This window comes from Aythya ferina (genome assembly GCF_964211825.1).
Source record: "Aythya ferina genome assembly, chromosome: 15".
Taxonomy (NCBI): Eukaryota; Metazoa; Chordata; class Aves; order Anseriformes; family Anatidae; genus Aythya; species Aythya ferina.
Genome location: NC_140314.1, coordinates 5,432,810 through 5,453,470, shown reverse-complemented (window position 1 = coordinate 5,453,470; position 20,661 = coordinate 5,432,810). Strand labels below are relative to the sequence as shown.

Below are 20,661 nucleotides of genomic sequence, written 5' to 3'. Positions count from 1 at the left end.
TCAATCTTTCTTTGTAGGTCATGTCTCCTAGACCTCTGATCATTCTCAGTGTTTCCCCCGTGCTGTCTGCAGCAGCGCTGCCTCCCTTTTGATATGAGCTCAGACCCTGCTCCAGCACAGACCTCACCAGCTCTGAACGGGACAGAAAGATGATCTAGAGAGCCTTGTAGGCTGCGCTGCTGCTCGCACACCCCAGGCACTGTCTGCCTCTTGATGCGGCACTGATAACTCATGCCCAGCCCTAACCCGATAAAATTCCTAGACCTTTTTCTGAGAAACTGCCACCAGTCACCAGTAGGCCTGGTGGCTCCCATGGGGTTTGGAGGTGAACTGAAAATGGCAACAGTGAAGTGTCCTGAGTGTAGGTTGTGTCTTGTCAGTCTCCTCCCAGTCCTCATTTTGGTGGGTTCATGTACTCGAAGTACACCCTCGGTCAGGCTTTTGACAAGGCTGTGTGATACATGGGTTGGATGCCATTTGGTCTGCGCTGAAGAGGGCTTTTCAATGATCCTTTAAGTTTCTGGCTCCCAATGCCTCTTAAGTTTTTAGTGTTTTATCTCTTTCATGCACATCATTTCACAGTCTAAGACACATTTGTGTTTAACACTGGATAATCATCATTTCATGAAAAAAAAAAAAAAAAGGAAAGGAAAGGAAAAAAAGATGAGAATTAGTAATTTTCTGCAGTCCACAGGGTACTGAAAAGCAGACCAGCATGGCCTGGCCCCATCCCTAGGAGCTATGTTTGGGTGAGGTGGGCATTTTTCCATGCCTAGATTTTTTTTTGTTAAAAACAGGAGGTTTCTGTCCAGAAGGACTTACTGGCGGAAAGCTGAAGGCTGGCTCCTGGGGCTCAGATCTAAAGGGACTTGATGCATCCTGGGGGAAGCACTTCCACCACCCTGCCATGGAGTCAGCCTCTTGCTCCCAGTGAACATTTGTCATTTACTCGAAGTGGAGAAGCCCCAGCCCCAGAGGTGCTGCTGCTCAGGGAGACCCAGGGAGGGGGCAAAGGAAACCCCCATGCTCCAGGTGAGCCTCTGAGCCTGGACCAGAGCTGACCATTCTGCCTTTCCTCCTACCTCTCCTCTTCCCCGGGGGCTACCCCAGCACCAGCCTTGTTCTCGTGCCTGCAGCAGCTCTGGAAATCCCAGCCATGGGCAAGGTCTCAAGGGGAACAAAATGCAGGTCACTGCTGGGACAGACTCTGCAGGCGAGGCAGCGCACACAAAAGTACTCGGGCTATGATAGTAATTAATGTGGACATTGCTGGTAATGGCAGAGCTGGTGCTTTAAGTGCACAGAGGCAGGAAATGAACCCCCATCAATTTTTAAGATGTTGGCTGTTTCCTGTAGAGACAGGAGCTGCTGGACCTTGGTATTCCTTAGGCAGCCCCTGCCCACAGCCAGCAGCTGGCAGAGGGGTGAATCGCTGTCCTCCTGCTCCGTGGGATGGACCTGCCCCATCATGAACAAGAGAGAGCCTTGGAAAGCTGCAAATTCACCTTCAGAGCAAGTGCTAGCAATGCTCTGGGTGACAGTGGGGTCTTCAGCCACTCAATCAGGTGTGTGTGCATGAGGATGGGTTAGATGAGGCTCACTCTGCTGCTGGTTGCAGTTATTCAATAGATGCTTGCAACGGGTCCCAGCTTGGCAAAACATGTTCAACTGTGTGTGAGATCATTTCCACACCAAGCCCTTCCCACGCAGAGGAAGAATTCCTTTTTGGCTGGGACCTGAGGGGGATTCCCATTGTTTGGGAAACTGCCCTGTTCCCACTGAGACCCAGGAGTCTTTTGTCCCCGGTTCCCACGGGGTCAGGACAGAGACTGTCGCAGAGCGGGTGTTTTTATGAACTGTCTGCTCTCTCCCTTTGCAGTTCTAATTACACTGTATATTTTGGAAATAAAAATGTCCTTTTCGATAATATCAGGCAGGAAGGCTCTCCAGCATTTCCAAGTGCAGAGAGGGGGAGAGACGAGTGATCAAAGGCAGGCTGTAATGAGCTGTGAGAGGCAAGCCCAAGGTCGCTGGGGGCAGAGGGGCCATCATGATGCTCAGCCAGCTCCTGCACCTTCCCCCATCCTCATCATTTGGGAATGCACACCCCAAACACACAGTGCTGGAGAGACAGCTGTCCCATGGGCACCGTGGTTTAAATGTACACAACAGAGGGCAGAAATGTTTGCATTACTTTACAGATGGGACAGGCGCTCACCACAGCCAAATCCCAGGGGGAAGGCATCCAGTTGCTGTCAAAGAGCTGGAAGCAGTGCAGGAGCCATCCGCTGGGAGAGGCACGGTCTTTGCAGCAAGCAGAGAGAGATCTGGGGCACTGATAAATGTAAATCTAGGGCAGAGATCTAGATAATCAAGGAACAGAGAGCCAGGATGTGGGCACGGAGCTGAGATGTAGGGCACGGAGGAACAGAGATGATGGCAGTCGAGGAGCCATGATGTAGGTAAGCAAGAAGCAGAGATTGAGGGCATGGAGGAGCAGGGGGCTAGGTGACCAAGGAGCTAGGATATAGGGCATCAAGAAGGGCTGTTTTAGGGCATAGAAGAACAGAGATCTGGGGCACTGAGGAGCAGGACATTATCTGACAGGCATGCTGCCAGCACCACTCCCAGGCTCACAGCCTGATGCCAAGTGTTGTGCAGGAAGGTGAAGGTGGGACTGATGCCCAGCCCCATGCTGGGAGCAGCCCTGCCCAACCTTTCACAGCCCAGGGGAGAAGAGGACAAACCTCCACAAGAAACCACACAGCATGCAGTGAGCTCATGGGTTGTTCACGACAGCTGAGCCACAACTGGAAGCGCAGGATGCTCCAAAGGGGACCACGAAGTCGCTTCAGCCCGTGGGAAGGAGCCTGCCTCCACATCACCAGCAGCAGTAAACACGATCCATCTGAAAAATAGAGTCACGTTAACAGTTATTGATCTATAACTTTTAACCAATTTCTTTTTTTACAATATTGGATTGAGTCCTAATTTTAGCTTTTTATGTTCAGCACTAGGCAAACTCTATTCCATCAGCAAAAAACAGCCCCTATGGGCCAATCTGCATCTTCCATTGAGCTGAATGATAGAGGGCTGGAACAATATTTTTCGACAGATCAGTTCCTGTTCAGGGTAGCAGTGGCCATTATGCAAATCAAGCTATAAGAAGTTTAAAAGTCTGGAACCATCATATTTCTTTATTTCATTAACATCAATGCGAGCGGGAGAGTTAATACGACAGAATGAGCCCATTCCAGGGCTTACACAAAACGCTGCCCCTATCAGTTAACAAGATTGGTGATTTCCCCTCATGGGTGCTCCCAGCAGCTGCGCTGGGGGCACCGAGGCTTTCCTGGCAGCACAGCTGAGCGCGGGGTGGGTGACAAATGTCTCCGGGCAGATCTGTGAGCAGGAATCCTCTGCCTGAGCTGGCAGATGGCTGGGAAGGCCCCGCTCGGTACAGCAGGGGGGAGCCAGGATGCTGGGGGACATGCAAAGCATCAATTGCAAGGGCCCTATTTCCCCCTGGGGATTTAGCTTTTTGCTCCCAAGAGAAGCTGCACAAAATCTCATACATGGTGTCTTCAGCCCCTAATTCAATACATTGGCCAGGAGAAGTTGTTTGGGCAAAGACATGTTGCACGCACACTGGATTGAGATGTACAGCAGGCATGGAGCACAGAGAGAGCGGTGGTAACCTCATCTCCTCCTGCCCTGGTGCTGGATGCGCACATTCTCCCAGCATGGCAGTGATATAAGGAGCTGAGGTCTGATACAACACAGGCAATGATGTTACCAAGTGCAGAGACCTGTGCTCCAGCACATGCCCTGATGCCCTGGCAGTGACCATCCCTCCTCCTCCTCCATCACATCAGTGTTGTGTCAGCACCACAAGCATAAACCTTCACAGTTCTGTGCATCCCTCACCTCCACTCCAACAAGGCACAGCCAATCACTAAAACAGCAATTCAGAAAGATGCACACCCCTCTTTGTGGCCCCTTTCAGCTGAGGGCGTTAGCAGCCAGCTCCCCTTTACACATTAGGAAGATAAGGTACAGCACAAGGAACTTATGGGATCCCAAGGCTCAGCCCTTGCATTCATGCCTTAGGAAGGGAGGTGGTGATACCTGGCTAGCCAAAAAAAGTCAACCCAATCTATGTGGTCCAGCAAACCTGTGAAAAGCTGCCTCCCTTTCCCCAGCCGTACACCCTTTTCCAACTAAATAACTCCCAGAAAAAAAGTCACAGATGTATGCACACACACATACACGTACGTATTTGCAGAGATCTGGACAATAAAGATCACAGCATGCCATGCTAATGGATCCCAGCACTGTAATAGCTCCATTACAAATGGCAACGTCTCTGTGCATTACTGCTAAAGACTCTACCTTTTAGCGTTGAAACTTTTAATTGATTTTAAAATACACAATCAATCACAGTTAATCAAGGAATCATGAAGAAGCTATTGTACACAAATACACAAAGACAGCATATAAACCACAATTAATGACCACTTAAACAACAGTAGGAATGAAAATAGGATTATTTATTAGTGTTCATGAACAGTAATGGATGAAGTAATGAAGCAGTAACATGGGGGTGTGCTGGAAGCCAAAGTTTGCAATATTTTACACCAAGTGGTCATAAGCAACTTTTCCATGGGCAGGTCAATGACACAATGGCTCTCTCCCCATACACCAGTGCAGCTGGACAACTTTGGCCTTAATTTTCAGGAGAGCGATTAAAATAGCTACCTTACCCCATCCCTGAGCTGAGGACAGCAAGCTGGGGCAGTGCAAAGGAGGTGACTTGCGTGGAGGCAGCTTGGAGGCTCTCAGATCTCCCCCTGGCCACAGCTCCAGGTGGTCTGACCAGGATTTAGCACAAAAGACTATTTGGCCTAAGCTGGCTTTATTCACACCCACGTGGCAAGCCCAGAGCCGTGCCCTCCCAAGGCACAGACACCACCCAACCTGCTCCTGCATGCACACCCGCTTTGTGCCCAGCTGCACACATGGCCACCATTTTGCAAACACTCCAAGTTGCTTCACCAGCCATGCAAATGCATTCTTGCATCAGCATCAGAAACCCCAGACACTTCAGCACACATCCACAAAGCCACCCATGAGGATGCAAACATACACTGCCCCCCAGGGACAAGCAGAGGCAAGGGGCAAGGGAGCCCAGCCAGCAAGAGGTGGCAGGTCCTGCTGTCCCCTACAAAAGGATGCTCATCCTGCTGCCATTCACTCAAAATTTGCAGCTTTGCACCAGATTAATTTAATTCATCTAAATTAAAAAGCAAGACCCCACTCCCAGCTGCCTAGTGCAAAGGAGATGCCATGATGAAGTGATCTCTGGGAAGGAGAAAGGGGTAGTGCAGAGGAAACCTCACCCCATCTCACTGTTCCTTAGAAGACAAGTGCCATCTAACCCCAAAACTTGTCCTGGGCAGAAGTATGGGGACACACTGGGCGTGCAGGCATTTCTGTAGTGAGACAGAGGTGGCAAGTTTGACCAGCTTTCAGCACAAGATATTAGCTCCTAGTATTCATACCTCAACCCACAGCCTTATTGCACTCCTGAAGCTTAGTGTTGAAGGCCTCTGAAGGTGCTGATGGCAGGCCAGACCCATAAACACATCTTTCTTGGCATTTCATTGCAGGGCTGAGGGTGCTGCAGCCCCTTGCTCCAAGGCCAGCCCGCCAGCAGCTCCCCTCCCTGCTCACACAGATCAGCACCTTCCTCTCCTTCATCGTCTCTTTTATTGGCTTGCAAGTTAGCCCCAGGATGTTTTATCACACCACAGCACATAATACAAATGAAAAACAAAGGGGAAAAGTTTGAATCATTTTTTTTTTTTTTTTAATATATTCATCCCTGTGCAGGGAACAATGATCCATCTGATTAAATCTGCATGATGGAGTTTATTAAACCGGGTTGGCCTCTCGCTTTCTCTCTCCTTTAGGCATGGACAAGCTCATTAAAATGAACACGCTCCGCTCCCTCCCCATGGCAATCCCGCTTCTCCCTGCCTGTGCTGCTGCTATCTTGTAGGCATCACCAAAAGCTGATGAACAGGGCTCTGCAGCTCAGCAGCCGAGCCTTGGTGTGACTTTTTGGCAAAGGGCAGGAGATGCCTTCAGATTACACCAGGGCCTCTTGGCTACAGTGAGCATGCAACCAAGGTGTAGGACAAGAGCTATTAAAAACAGAGGCAAGGGAGCTAGGTGGTGGGAGGTCAGGGACTGAGCACCCCACTCCAGCCCTGATGTGCCATTTACCCCTTCAGGGGCTGTTTCTCATCTGTAAAGTGGGTCTGATGGGCACTGCTCCTCCTGTCAGAATAATTAATGGGTGTAAAGTGCTTTGAATAAAGCACTAAGAATAAACTTATCAATAATGCCAAGGTGATGGGTGGGCGTAAAAGACTCTCCTCACTGTTGGAGGAACCTGGGACCAGGTCCCTATAGGGGCTTCTGAGCCCGCTGGCAGCCACCTGCCCTGCAGCCCAGCTCTCCTGGGGACACCCCAGGAGGTCCCCTGCCCCCCCAGCCACCCTCCCTCCTGGCATTTCCAGCAGGCCAACATTTGCTGCACCTCCTCCTTCTCCTCGGCAGCCCTGTAGATGCAACCTAAGTCTGTTACACCCCGGTGATAACAGTGGCTTAGGGCATATAATCCCTCCTTTACTTGACTTTGGGTTATTTTGAGCAGGAGATTAAAGGAGATTATCTGCATCACCTGAGATGCTGCACTTTCTATCTCTACCCCCTTCCCTCCATCCCTGGGGCTCACCCAGGCAGCAGAAACCCTCTTTCCTTCCCCCATCTTCCCATCTCAGGGCACCTGTATGGCCACAGAGCACTGGGCTGGGCCTGGGGATGCTCCTTCAACACAGGAAAGGGAAGGCAGGACACCCCAGCACGCTGTGGCACTAACTGGGATCAGCTCCTCAAGGCTTCTCCTTGTGAAGGAGGTGGTGGGAGGTTAAAAGGCCCCTTTGGGCACTAGGAGATTGCAGAACGGACCACTGGGTTCAACAGCAGCCACTCATCTCCACATTCAGAGAGCAGAGATGGACTCCCTGCTTGCCATATCTCACACCATAAAAACCTCTGAAGTTGGTGTTTCTTTCCCAACAAGGAATCCCCATCCCTGAGCAGCACCAGTCTCAGGCATCACCTGGCCAAGGCAGCAAACTCCTTCCCATGTTTTGGGGACTGCATGCTGCTCTGCAGCTCACTTCAGCTTGGATTTAGCAAAGCACTCAAGTGCTGGTTTGAATTCCTCCCAAAGCCTTGCTGAAATCAGCAGCTTTGATGAATCAAGGCCTAAACCAGCAGAGCTGCTAGCAGTGACCAAGACAGTCAATTCTCTCTCCTATCCGAGGGAAAGGGAGGGATGCTTTAGCATCCCGGGGGTGGGGAGCAGCTACCAAGCAGCAATAGTTCTCCTGGAAAGCAAACACCCACACGTGGCATCCCACCGAGACACGTGTGACCCATGCTCACGCTCATGGCATGCTCACACCTTCATGGGCTGTTTTTCCTCATTTCAGACTACACCAGGCTAGAATCCATCTGCCACCCTGGAAATTAATAGCAATCATTAAACAAAAAGAGCTGGCAAAAAGAAGCCCGAGGTGAAAAGCAGCTATTTCTGCCAGAAAAAAAATTAAAACTATTTAGACATACAGAAAGTCATTTATTATTGTGAAGTCCTCCCTCCACCTGGGGTTTAAATCTCATTACAGTTTGTCCAAAACAGATGTTACCCTTTTAGCAGTAGATTATTAACGATAAACTCAATTCCTCCAGAGATGGTGGGTGTTCTGGGTTCACTTGTTTTTTCAACTTGGGTAACCTCTGCATGAAATGTTTATGAAAAGGACAGGCAATCCGAGTCCTGGCACCGTTCCCTGCTTCTATTGTTTGGGCCCTCTGAAGTTTTCCATTCCACTCTCCACATCTTTTGTGGGCCTGTGAAAGAGAAGGGAAAACACAGGGGCCCAGATGGTGACCGCAGACGCTTTTGAGGATCAGGTATGATGTTGAGGAAGGGCTTTCATGTACCACAAAACCATGCCAATGCACAGACACCTCCTGCTGCTGCCCTTCCCCAGCAACCCGGCATTAACCGTGATCAAAAAAAAAGCAGGACCTCTTGGATGGACCTTGGCATGTACACGACCCATTTTTCCAAACTTCTCTGCTTCTACCCCCAGAGTTTTGCGTGAGGCCACTTGGTTGGGTTTTAGGCCTGCTGGCACCATGCAGGAGCCCCAGTGGTCCTCATCTATGGCTGAGCATCCCCCATGGACAGAGGTGGGCTCTGCTTATTCCCACAAGGGAGGGGGCACACTTCAGTGGGAGAGCAGCTGACACCCAGTTTAACCAGCTAAGCCCACGGTATAGCTGAATCCTTGTTCTGTTTAGATCTAACATAACAAAGACACAAGCTCAGGAACCTAGAGGCCCCATTAACCATGCTGTAAACATGATCAGATGAAACATTAATATCAGCTCCACACGAATACGGCCATCTGGCTGCCCAGCCATCTTCCTGACCACTTTGGGTAGGAGGAATTGCATTCCTAGCACTCTCCAGAGACCCTGTTAAATAGATGTTCTCATGATGCCTCTCACAGCATGCCTGGGAAGCTGACAGGTGCCAGCTATTTTTTCCACTATTGATGGTGAAGTCAGTGCCAGCATCCCAGGGCTCCCTCAGAAAACACCTTTTGTGACCCATACTTTTTTTTTTGTTACCCATATCCACCTCCCTGAAGGTGCGGGGTATCCCTGGGATGAGCCCATTGCCTGTCTGCTTGAATTGTGCCAAAGGCATGGCTGAATAACTGCAGGGGCTGTGCTGAAGGAAGGAAAAGACTCTTATAGATGAACTTAACTGCTTTCAGCTGCCTCAGACTGAGCTGTAACGTGGATGACAACACCATGCCTCTAAGCCATTCCTGTCCCCTGGAAGCACTGATTCCAGTCTGAATCCCACCCACAGCATGTGCACATCCAGGTGCAACATCTGGTAGCAGTGCCCTGGAGGCACAGGCTGTTCTAGAGCTATTGTATTTGCTCCAGAACAGGATGTATTCGCGGTCTGCTAGGGATTCCTGGCCAAAGGGAGCATTGTGTGAAATTTTTATCAGGGGATTGAATGTGTATTTCCACCACTGAAGTATCATAGACCTGCAGCCAGTTACAATATTGTCTAAAAACAAAACATCTGTTCAAGATAAGAGGTGAGGAGATAGGCAGGGCTGGAAATCTCACATAGGACCTATTTTGACCTAGGGAAGGAGAAGAGGGCCCCTGCTCCCAGTGCCCCCAGAGCCAACAAACCCAAACTCCTCCATGTGCAGCAGCAGGGCCATGCTGGGTAAGATGTGCGTGGCAAGTGATCACGCTTGGTTTTCTCTGCAATGCTGTTACCCTGAATAAACATTACATTGGATTTGGAGAGCTGCCCAGATGATCATTAACCTTCTCCTGGCCCGTGACAGGAAGCCAGCCTGCAGCACTGAGCTAAAATTAGGCCTGTAGGGCACTGGGTCTTGCCAGATATTGCTATATCTGGGCACAACCCCCCTCCAAAAACAGCCAGAGGAGCCCTAGGCTGGGCTCCTTGGCTGCAGAGAAGTGGATCATTAAATCACAGAATAATTTTGGGTGGAAGAGACATCTGGAAAGCTTCTCCAGCACCATCAGGAGAAGCAGAACTGACTCAAAAGGTGAACAAGAGGTTAGCAGATGTGTTTGCTTACAGCAAGCCATAGCAATCCCTGGGTGCAGAAGGACACTTGCAGATAGAAAGGTGAGGTCCCACTTACCTACCAGAGGATCAGGGCAGGCCATTGCCATGAAGTCCTGCACGTGCTGCATGTTTTCATGTCCGTCTGCCAATATGCAGTAGTACAATCCACCCAGAAACTGCCACTGAGCTCAGCACTGCCCAAACACCCACAGCTTCTGGCTCAAGGCTCCCTCACAGGGAAAGGGAAGGACAGAGAGGGAAAAGTGCTTCTGAAAGCAAGACCCTACAACCAAAAATATCAGAGCAAACAAAACACTGTGCTATAGCATAAAAGGGCAAGCTGTAGTACTTGCACCTCTAAAAGTAATTTCTTACAAGCTAATCATTTCATGGATTCACCACCAGACTTTATTCCTTATAGAAGTGGCTATTCCTGCCTGGGATGCAAAGGGTTATGCAGGCTTCCTGGAACAATACACTAACAAAAGAAAGCAGTAAAACCCCCTTTCAATTAGCACTGAGGATCTGAGCAGGGATGACAATGCAGAGACAAGGCTCAGCTCAGTTCGTCAGCGCTGAGGAACACCAGCAGCTTTGCTTCCAGCACGGGGCGGTTCCCTCCATTGTATCAGTGCTGAAAAAACACTTTGATCTCCAGCAGTATTTACTGGGGGGGGGGGGGGAAGGGAGTCCTGCTTCTGCACCAGACCTCTGCTTCCCCCCAGCCTAACATGGCCATGACTATCCCATAATGAAGCTGTGATTCAGGCTGATTATCTCTAAGGAAGAGCACCACGAAGTAAATACTAGAGAGGCTCTCATGGAAACACACTTTTCTTATTACTACTGTTCTACCTGATTAGAGCTCTCAGTTCTCCACATCCCCAAAAATCTTTGTCCTCTTCACCTCCCTCTAACTCTTCCCCTCTAATTGCACTCCTCAGCTCTTTGAGGGCTCAGCTGCACCGTCACAGGCTGGAGCTGACATTTTGTCCGCTCGTGCTGATATTTCAGAAAGCTGGTTTAATGCACAGGTAACCAGCTGGGCTTAAGAGGTTGTTCACCAGGAAGATCATTTATGCATTTACTTAAACTCAGCAGAGAATTTTGCTCAGTGGCCCACAGCAGCACGAGATAGGGTTGTCATCTCAATAGACCCTGGATGCTAAGCAGCCTGAGACAGATGTAAATGACTTCAGACTGCAGCTGAATGAAAAGCAGAATATCTGTATTTTCTGAAGTCCCTTTTCTGAAGTCCCCAGAGCTGACCTGGCTTGAAAACATTATTTTAACCCAGAATTTATTTCACCACAGAACAAAAAAGGGTGCCTAGAAATGTTTACGTGAACAGGCTCCTTTTGACCATTCCCAAATTGCAGTGCTGGCCTCAGCATGGCCAGTGGAGAAGGTGAAGGAATGATAGCTCTGAACTGTGGCTCTCATCAGACTCCGCATCACCCACAGCTTACAGCTAAATTGGCCTGGAATCAAGTATTGCGATGGAAGCTTTCAAGAAAGACCACTGTTTTTCAGCCAAGGGTTTAATTTTGCAGAAATCACATTTTCCACCAGAAATCCATTTTGCTGAGGAATTCCACACACAACCAGCTGCAGAAAAAGCTGTCCCCTGTTGCAGCCCATGTCAGGCAGCAGCAGGAGTTGGCTTCCCAAAGGAAAGGCACAGCAGGAACTGGGGTGAGCCCAGCAGAGGGGATTCCTTCCCCAGCCACGGTTACATGGACACAGCAGGCAGGGAAGGTGCTGGTAACAAGGTCCATTGATAGCCATGAGAAAGACAAGAGATGAACCAAGTACAGCCCATCCAGCCAGGAGCAGAAGGAGATGGGGTGAGATACAGCACCAGACACCAGTTATAATCCAGTCAGGAGCCACCTAACACAAAGGCTTGAGGTCTATCCTAGAGACAGGACCAGAATCAGGACTGGAGACAGGCAGAAAGCAGCCACAGGCCCAGGGCTGAGCTTAAATGGAGCTCCTGAGGCTATGGGAAGAGGGTGGAGGTGGAGGCCCCAGGTGAGGCTGGTCAGGACCATTAAGGCCTATTGGTGCCTTCAGGGCCTTAGCACCCTATAACATCCATAAGTGTCAATGCAACTGTCAGTAATGCCCCTGTATGGACACCACGTGTGTGATTTCTGTTTGTTTCTCCCTACCTATGCTCAGAAAGTACTCTTTTCACCATCCTTCCCACCTGGCTACTTGCCATCTATTCGCAAGGTCTCAGTAGGAGCTGTCCTGTGTATGGTGCTGGGCACCTGTCTCTCAGCCCACTTTTACCTCTTTGCTTCATTCCCTCTTCATCTCTCTTCAAAACTCAGTGGAAAACCTCTCTCTTCTCCTTTGCTGATTGTTTCTTAAATAATAAATACCAGCAGGAGAGTAGAATTGACTGGAGAGCTCTATTATCTAACTCTGCGAGTTATTTGGGAATAAGGCTGGGATGCACAAAGTGCTGCCTAAACCCTATCTGTGGAGACTATATAAGCACTGGGATCTCTGGATGGAAAACGAACTTGGGTTTTACAGGGCTGGGCATTTTTATTATTCAGCATGGTAGTGATGCTAACCAACACGGCCCAGAAGAAGGTGTGTAGCAAACACCAGGAATACGAATGAGCAGAAAAACCTGCCTGGAAGCCTCAATTCCACACCTGACGTCTACAGAATGGACGTCAAGCCATTTAGGAGAGCGTTCATCACTAATACATGTAAATGTTTTCTCTGCCATCCTAAAGCTGTAGCCTCAGATTATTTTACACATAATGAAGAGCCAAGGTTCATTTTAACATTTGGTGCCTGTTAGCCAAATTTTCCGTCCCCACCTCTTTGGGTGATTAAACATTTATTGTCTGTAATGTATTGTTCTCGTTTTGCTACGTCCCTCTTTGTAGTGGAGCTCCTTTGTTTATTGATAAAATGACCTGAGTGGATGTGAAAGAGGATCTAAGAGAAGCTGAAACGTGGACAGATGGAGATGGAGCAGCTAGGGAGGATGAAGGTCTGGGGATGCAGGGATGCCGAGAGGGAAGCATCGTTGTGTGTGTGTATGCGCACGCACACAAATGCACCCATGTTAATCTGGCTCCTTGCCTTCGCTCAGCAAATCTAATCCACAGTTTGAAAGAACTCATTCAGTAGAATAACAAAATTAGGAACTGAGTACCAAGACGGCATATTCTGTGTGCTGCCCATCTTGCTCCCCCTCAACCCACCCAGCCCCCATGGCTGCTTTGTTTGCTTCCTTGCAGCTGCTGCTCTGGTTTAATTTACTGGGATGCCATTAGCTGGGAGATGGAGGCAAAAACTTCCAACCAGCCTGCACTGGTGTGAGCAGCCAGAGTTTTGCCTTTTCCTTACCACCTCTGCTGCCGGAGGACAAGGCTGGTGTTGTTCATCCAGTGCAGGCTGCAGCCTCATGGAGATCACAAAATCGATTTGCTGCTGGGTTGTTGGCAAGAAGCAGGGCTGGAGAAGCAGGGACAGGTAGGAGGGGAGAGCATCAGTATCAGTGCTGAGGATCAGCAGGGCAAGGCATGGATCTGGGCTCCCGCAGGGACACTGAAGATCAGAGGCAGTGCGTAGCAGCAGCAAGCAGCAAGGAAGTTGTCACTGCCCATTTACTGGTCTCTGCGAGCCATGTAAGCCTGACATCTTCTCAGCTGGCCAGGGCCACCTTGCTGCCTTAAGAAAACAAAAGGAAAGGGAAGCACAGTGATATCCACAGTGCACAGGTGACTCTCACAAGGAATATTTCCTGCCCCATGGCCTCCCCATGGCCACAGCCTGTTGTCATCGTCAGCCAGGGTTCAACATATTTCCAGTTTAGTTTAATAATTTCAAAGCACTGTTGTTTTCATTCCTCGCCTTTGCTTCTTTCACAATCAATGAAAAAGAACCCCATATCTCCACTTTCCTGGTAGTTTTTCACTTTAGAGTTGTAGGTGGTTTGTCCCCAGGTTTTCCCTGGCAGTTCTGTGAAGGGTCAGAGGACTGGGAACAGTGGTGTGCAATTGGGTTACCGGGAGCACAAAGCCAGAACAGCTGGGCAAAGATGAATTGGTCAGGTAGGAGTGTTAAAACCCTAGGTTTTCCTCATGATTTTTCTGCAGTCTGTGGGGAGAAGAAAGGGGGGGGCCTTTCCCTCACTCTCTGGAGCCATGTCCCAGCCACCGGAGGTCAGGAACAGCACAAGCTGCTCATCCAACCAGCTGCTCTGTGTCTAACCTGCAAGAATCCCAACCAGGATTTCAGAAGCAGAAAAGGAAGATTAGATGGGAGATAAAATCAAAGGAGAAACCTCCTGGATCTCTGTTATCTGCTGTTAGGGGGATATGTGCTGGAACCATTGTGAGTGCCCCCGCTCCCATCCCGCCTCGGTGCCTGGCTGGTGCTGCACACCCACACGCACCCGCGTTGGCATGATGCTGGAAGGAGGCTTTCAGAAGCCAACGAGATAACAGTTATCTCCTCCATGCAAAGCAACAAGACCACTTCTCCACTCCCCAGTCATGTCCCGGCAATCTAATAAAAGGGGAGATTAGCCCCTCTTACATCTCCTTAATGCTGTCGTTTTATTCACACTTTGCAAAGCAAATAAACCAGCAAATTGCTTGCTTTAATGAGCTGAAATTAAACTCGGGCTGCTGATAAAATGCCTTTTCTCCTTTCTGTTGTTGGAAAGGACTCGTCTGATAGGCAAAGAAGAGAAAACACACAGCGGGAACCTACTGAATATGTCTGAGTCGCTTACGGTCACTCTTCCTCACCCCAGACACCCCCAATTAGATGAGGGAGGCACATGGGTGATGAGGAGGATACGGGGGCCAGCCTGGCAAGGTCCTTGGAGGGTCTTGTCTCTGCTCTTTGCTCACAGGATGGTCCTGCTCCATTAGCTAATGCCCTCTGATGTGGGCTGCAGGCTGTGGCTTCCCCAGGGACGTGGCAACAGGAAGCTTTCCCCTGCAAGAAGAAGGCTGGTGTGGCTTTGCAGGAGATGCTTGCAGCAAAGGGAAGGGGTGTGGGCAAGGAATGTGATCTGCACAGCTGGGGCAACCCATTGGTGATGGCTCCGCAGGCCAGGACTACTCATCTCTACCCTTCTCCAACATCCTTACGGGCAGTGTGCACCCCACAGGAGGCCATCAGAGGGGCTGGGGACCAGGCTGATCTCTGTGGCAGAGGAGAACGGGCACATCCAGAGCCCAGCTCCCAGCTGGAGGGAGCGAAAGTCTCCACCTGCAGCTCAACACATCTGACTTGACTTTCATCTCAATGAGAGGAGCTCGGGGCAGTGTCATTCAGTCTCCCACAGCCCCGTGATGCACTGTCATTATCTCACGGAACTGGAGAGGAGACTGGAGAGCAGGGAGGTTAATTGAGTTGCCCAGTGCCGGGAGGGATGTGACGGCAGACAGCTCTCAGCCCAGCACTGCAGCCCATGCCTCCCCATTAATGGGGGAGTGTGTGTGGGGACATGGTCCCTGTCCCTTCCTCGCCAGATCCAAGGACTAAGATGTGCCAAAATGAACTACCAGGTCCTGACAAAGCACCCCAGAGAGGTGCTGTCGCATGTCCTTGTAAATGTGCTCCAGCTGGTGCCACAGGTACTGGTCCCAGAAATGGGGTTTACCCTCAATACCAGTATTTCTGCAGTGATATGAGGGCTTCAACTCGAATAGCAGTGTAAAAGCACACCAAAGTCCAGGTTTCTACCCCCTGGTGGGAGAGCTGCTGGAGGACAAGGTGGCTGGAGAGCCTCGTATGCCACAGAGCTGATGCGAAAGCAGATCTTGTTATGTACGTAATGGAAACCCAGCCATCCCACCAGGGAACAGACTCACTGTTCGCGATCCAGAAAGAACAAATAAACTGTTTCACTGTTTGTTATTACCAGCCTGTTTACTGGAGTATAAGCTGTGAATGGTTAACAGAGCTCTCTGCAGCGAAACATGGTCTGCTTCACCACCTGGTATCATAGCTGGAAAACAGGGATCTGGTTTCTCCAGGATGAGGGTGATGGTATGGTGTCTGAACACCTCCCATGGTTTGCAAGAGGGCAGCACCAGCACATCCATCCGCTGCCTGGGCACTGGGAAATGGACTGGAAGCCACTTTCTGGATTTACACTATGCAGATCTAATGAAACACAGCTCAGGTGTATGACGTGTCCCTCCTCTTTCATGGATGCTCAAGAAGCCTCAGTTTCCTACCAGCTGTGTTTTCAAGAAGTGCTGGTGGTATCTTTCCTGCTTCCTACAGTCTGTCTGGGGACAAGGGAGACAACCAGAGCTGCTGTTACTGTAGAAGGAATTTCTAGATAAGCCATGATGTTTCTCCCAGCTGTGGGCAACTCCCTCTCTGGTAGGGGGTTTGTTTCCCCAACCACAGACAAGGAAAACAGATGGTGGACAATCGAGCTAGCGTGCCTTGTAGCCAAGCACTGCCCTGAAACTACTGCTCAGGTTCCCAGAAGCAGGCCAGGTGCTTGGGGCTGGGCTTTATCCTAGCCCCCACACAGCAATGCAGTCAGGAAGACACGGCGTCCTCAGCCAGCATCCCCCTCCGTGGGCACTGTTGCTGCACGCACCAGCACGCAAGACAGTTAGGATTCCCCTCAGCAAAACGTTGCAGCATCAAATCTACATCAGAGTGAGTTGTCTAGACTTCATGTGCTCTCCGCAGAGAGGAACAGACACTTCTGGGGCAGCACTCCTCTCCTCTGAAGGTAGACACCTAAATAGGTCAGACGAACGGTGCACTGGATGTGCGTTGTTCTCCCTCCTGCCTATAACGTGATGCTGGTCGATGCACTTAGAGGCTGACGTCTGCAGGCAGTGACCACCTGCCCTAGTGATGCCAAACAGCACTGGCTGTGCCCGAATTAACCAAAGGCCCTGGAGAGGTGGCAGCTGGATTTAGAAGGCAAACGGCTAGCAGTAAGAGGGTAGCTGGGTGCGTCTCTGACGCTGCTGAACTTAAATTGTCTGCCCTTTGTGTTGAGCTTGTGCTTTTGTTTTGTTTTGCGCAGGTGAGCTGAGGAACCAAGCCAGGACAGCCAGCCAGGAGGCACGTAGAGATGGGGACCGGCGCCACGATGGGCAGCAAAAAGAAAACGAGGAGATGTACTATTAAAAACCAGAGGAAGGCTGGTCTCTGAGCCAGAGAGGCTCCTCCGCACAGGCACCTAACTTCATGACTCCCTCCCCGAGATGCCGGAGACCTGGTGATGCGGGACCAGCCCCAGCCTCCCAGGCCTTGACAGCAGCCCCCGGCCGGCGGCTGCCGAGCCCCTTGGGCACCGAGGTCCCCGTTCGCCACGGCCGCTTCCCCCCGGGCTTCAAGCCATGAGGAGAAGGGAGAGGAGAGTGAAGAAGCACTAACCCAAGTCTTCCCGGCCCCCGTCCCGCTCCCCGCTTCCAGCAGCCCCTTCTCCGTGCCGCCCTTCCAGATGGCAGGTCGCCGGTGGGCCGCGACGCCAGCCCTCTGCGTGTGCGTGGCAGCCGTCTCCCTCCTGCACGCCGGCGGGGTGCGGGCGGACTGCTGGCTCATCGAGGGGGACAAGGGTTTCGTCTGGCTGGCCATCTGCAGCCAAAACCAGCCCCCCTACGAGTCCATCCCCCAGCAGATCAACAGCACCATCGTGGACTTGCGGCTGAACGACAACAAGATCAAGAGCGTGCAGTACGCCTCGCTCAGCCGCTTCGGCAACCTGACATACCTCAACCTGACGAAGAACGAGATCTCCTACATCGAGGACGGTGCCTTTTCGGGACAGTTCAACCTCCAGGTGCTGCAGCTGGGTTACAACCGCCTGAGGAACCTCACTGAGGGCATCCTGCGGGGCCTGGGGAAGCTGGAGTACCTCTATCTCCAGGCCAACCTCATCGAGTCCGTCACCCCCAACGCCTTCTGGGAGTGCCCCAACATAGTGAACATTGACCTGTCCATGAACAGGATCCAGAGACTTGACAGCAACACTTTTAGGGGCTTAAACAAGCTCTCTGTCTGTGAACTCTACAGTAACCCCTTCTACTGCTCCTGTGAGCTCCTCGGCTTCCTGCAATGGCTGGAGGCGTTCACCAACATGACGCGCACTTACGACCGGATGCAGTGCGACTCCCCACCGGACTACACGGGCTACTACTTGTTGGGCCAAGGCCGGACTGGCTACCGCAATGCTCTGAGCATGCTCTCGTCCCTTTGCACCGGTGGCTCCTACACTGTGATCCCTCGTTTTATCCCTCCCCGGTACCAAGTGACCACGGCGCCCTCCGAGAGCCCATGCTCCGAGGAGGAGTGCTCCTCCGGTGACGGCACCACCCCACAGTTCTCCCTCTTCACGCCCATTGGCGAGACGGAGGTGCGCCCCAACATCCAGGTGAAGCACCTCAACCACAACTCGGCCGTCCTCACCGTGCAGATCCCCTACCCCTTCAGCAAGATGTACATCCTCTCCCAGTTTGAAAACGGCTTCTCCTCCATGATCACCAAGCTCAGGAAGAAGGAGGAGAACATCACCGTGAGCAACCTAGTAGCACAAAGAGATTACACCTACTGTGTGGTCTCTGTCCACCAATACTCCAAGTACAACCACACCTGTGTCACCATCACGCCCACCAGACCCAACCGCAAGGAGCCGGTGCCCACCCCTTCCACTGCCACCCATTATATCATGACAATCCTGGGCTGTCTCTTTGGCATGGTGATCGTCTTGGGCGTCGTGTATTACTGTCTCCGAAAGAGGCGCCAGCAAGAGGAGAAGCACAAAAAGGCTGCCGGCAGCATGAAGAAGACCATCATTGAGCTGAAATACGGGCCAGAAATGGAGACCACCAGCATCACCCAGCTGTCCCAAGGACAGATGCTGGGCGGGGAGACGGTGACCCGCATCCCCTACCTGCCTTCCGCTGGAGAGGTCGAGCAGTACAAGCTGATCGACAGCAGTGAGACCCCCAAGGCCACCAAGGGCAACTACATGGAGGTGAGGACGGGGGAGCAGCCTGAGAGGCGAGACTGTGAGCTGTCCCTGCCACCGGACACCCAGAGCTCCGTGGCCGAGATCTCCACCATTGCCAAGGAGGTGGACAAGGTGAACCAGATCATCAACAACTGCATCGATGCCTTGAAATCCGAGTCCACCTCCTTCCAAGGGGTGAAGTCGGGGGCAGTCTCCACTGTGGAGCCTCAGCTGGTGCTCTTATCAGAGCAGATCCCCAGCAAGCACGGGTTCCTCTCCCCTGTCTACAAGGAAAGCTACAACCACCCCCTCCAGCGGCACCACAGCATGGAGGCCGCCCCCAAACGCTCCAGCACCTCTTCCAGCGGCTCCATACGGAGCCCCAGGTCCTACCGCTCCGAGGGATCGGGCCACAAATCAGAAGCCAAATACATCGAGAAGACGTCCCCCACCACTGACACCATCCTCACTGTGACACCGGCCGCGGCCATCCTGCGGGCGGAGGCGGAGAAGATCCGGCAGTACAGCGAACACCGGCACTCCTACCCGGGCTCACACCAAGGGGAGCAGCACGACAGCATGGCAGGGCGAAAGCCCTCCATCCTGGAGCCTCTGACCCGTCCTCGCCCCAGAGACCTGGCCTATTCCCAGCTCTCGCCCCAATACCACAACCTGAGCTACACCTCCAGCCCCGAGTACACCTGCAAACCTTCGCACAGCATCTGGGAGCGCTTCAAACTCAACCGCAAGCGGCACAAAGACGAGGAGGAGTACATGGCAGCCGGCCATGCCCTACGCAAAAAGGTCCAGTTTGCCAAAGACGAGGATCTTCACGACATCTTAGACTACTGGAAGGGCGTCTCCGCCCAGCAAAAGTCCTGAGTCCTCACACAACTCGTGACTTAACACACTAACTGGACCAAAAGAAATCCGCAGCAGCTATTTTTATTCAGACTGTCTTTGAAACAAAAAAATAAATATATAATAATAATAATAAATGAATCAATAAAAATAAAAGAGAGAACAAATTATGGAAATCTATAAATATTCTATATAATATATAAAGTGAGATATTAAAATGGCCTCACTTTGGTGAGACGCGCACCAAATTTGAACACATACTTTACAAAACAAACTGTCGAGTGAAAAGAAAAAAAAAAAAAGAAAAAAAGTTTTGTTTCATTCTGATTTTTCTAAAAAAGAAAAAAAGAAAAAAAAAAGAAAAAAATTGAATATAAAAAGAAAGTGAAAGAGCAGGCAGAGAGCTCTGGCGTTTCCCAGTACTGCATTGCATGAGTCCCTACTCCGTGATTTTGTGGATTCTTTGTGAACAGTTTGTGTTCTTCCTTCCTTCCCTTCCAAAAACCAACAGCAACAAAAACAGCAACAAAAACCAAAAAGAGACCAGAAGGAGATCCATCCTTTGGGCTGTTTTTGCAAACGGAGTCTTCCAGTTTAGACTTTTACCCGGTTGAAGGCCCGTTCACATTTTCACTCACTGAGAGGTTTTACCACACATTGCATTGTAAACCGACGTCGTTAATTGTACAGAGAAAATTTCTATATTTGCAATGTTTGCTGTATAATGAGAAAGAGAGAGGAGAAAAAAATCAATACTACATCTACTAAAAATATATATATATATCTATATTCACCTGTTTGTACCAGGTTTTAATCATGGATTTTAGAGAAAGAGATGGAGTTTGGTTTGAAGGAGTTTTTTTCTTGTTTGGTTGGTTGGTTGAGGAGGTATTTTGGAGGTGGGAGGGAACATTTGGGTTTCCTCTTTGTTTTTGATTTCTCCCAGTGATTGTCTCTGTCCAAGCTCTGATCACTTGCAAGCGCACTAAGAAAAAAGGTGCGTGCCCAGAAAAGCAAATCACCAGCACAGTTCCAGGTGGAACCCCGT

General features: G+C 50.7%; 1 protein-coding gene across 5 annotated transcripts in view; it reads left to right on the top strand.

Annotated features, from left to right (window-relative positions):
- ELFN1 (extracellular leucine rich repeat and fibronectin type III domain containing 1) overlaps positions 1 to 20,406 on the top strand; it is a 97,771-nt gene extending 77,365 nt beyond the window's left edge. For all 5 annotated transcript variants that reach the window (XM_084537422.1, XM_084537421.1, XM_084537424.1 and 2 more), the window contains one exon: positions 16,824 to 20,406. In XM_084537422.1, the coding sequence (XP_084393548.1) occupies positions 17,244 to 19,634 (2,391 nt within the window). In that variant the 5' untranslated portion in view covers positions 16,824 to 17,243 and the 3' untranslated portion in view covers positions 19,635 to 20,406. The remainder of the gene's footprint in view (positions 1 to 16,823) is intronic.
- The last annotated feature ends 255 nt before the right edge of the window (positions 20,407 to 20,661 follow it).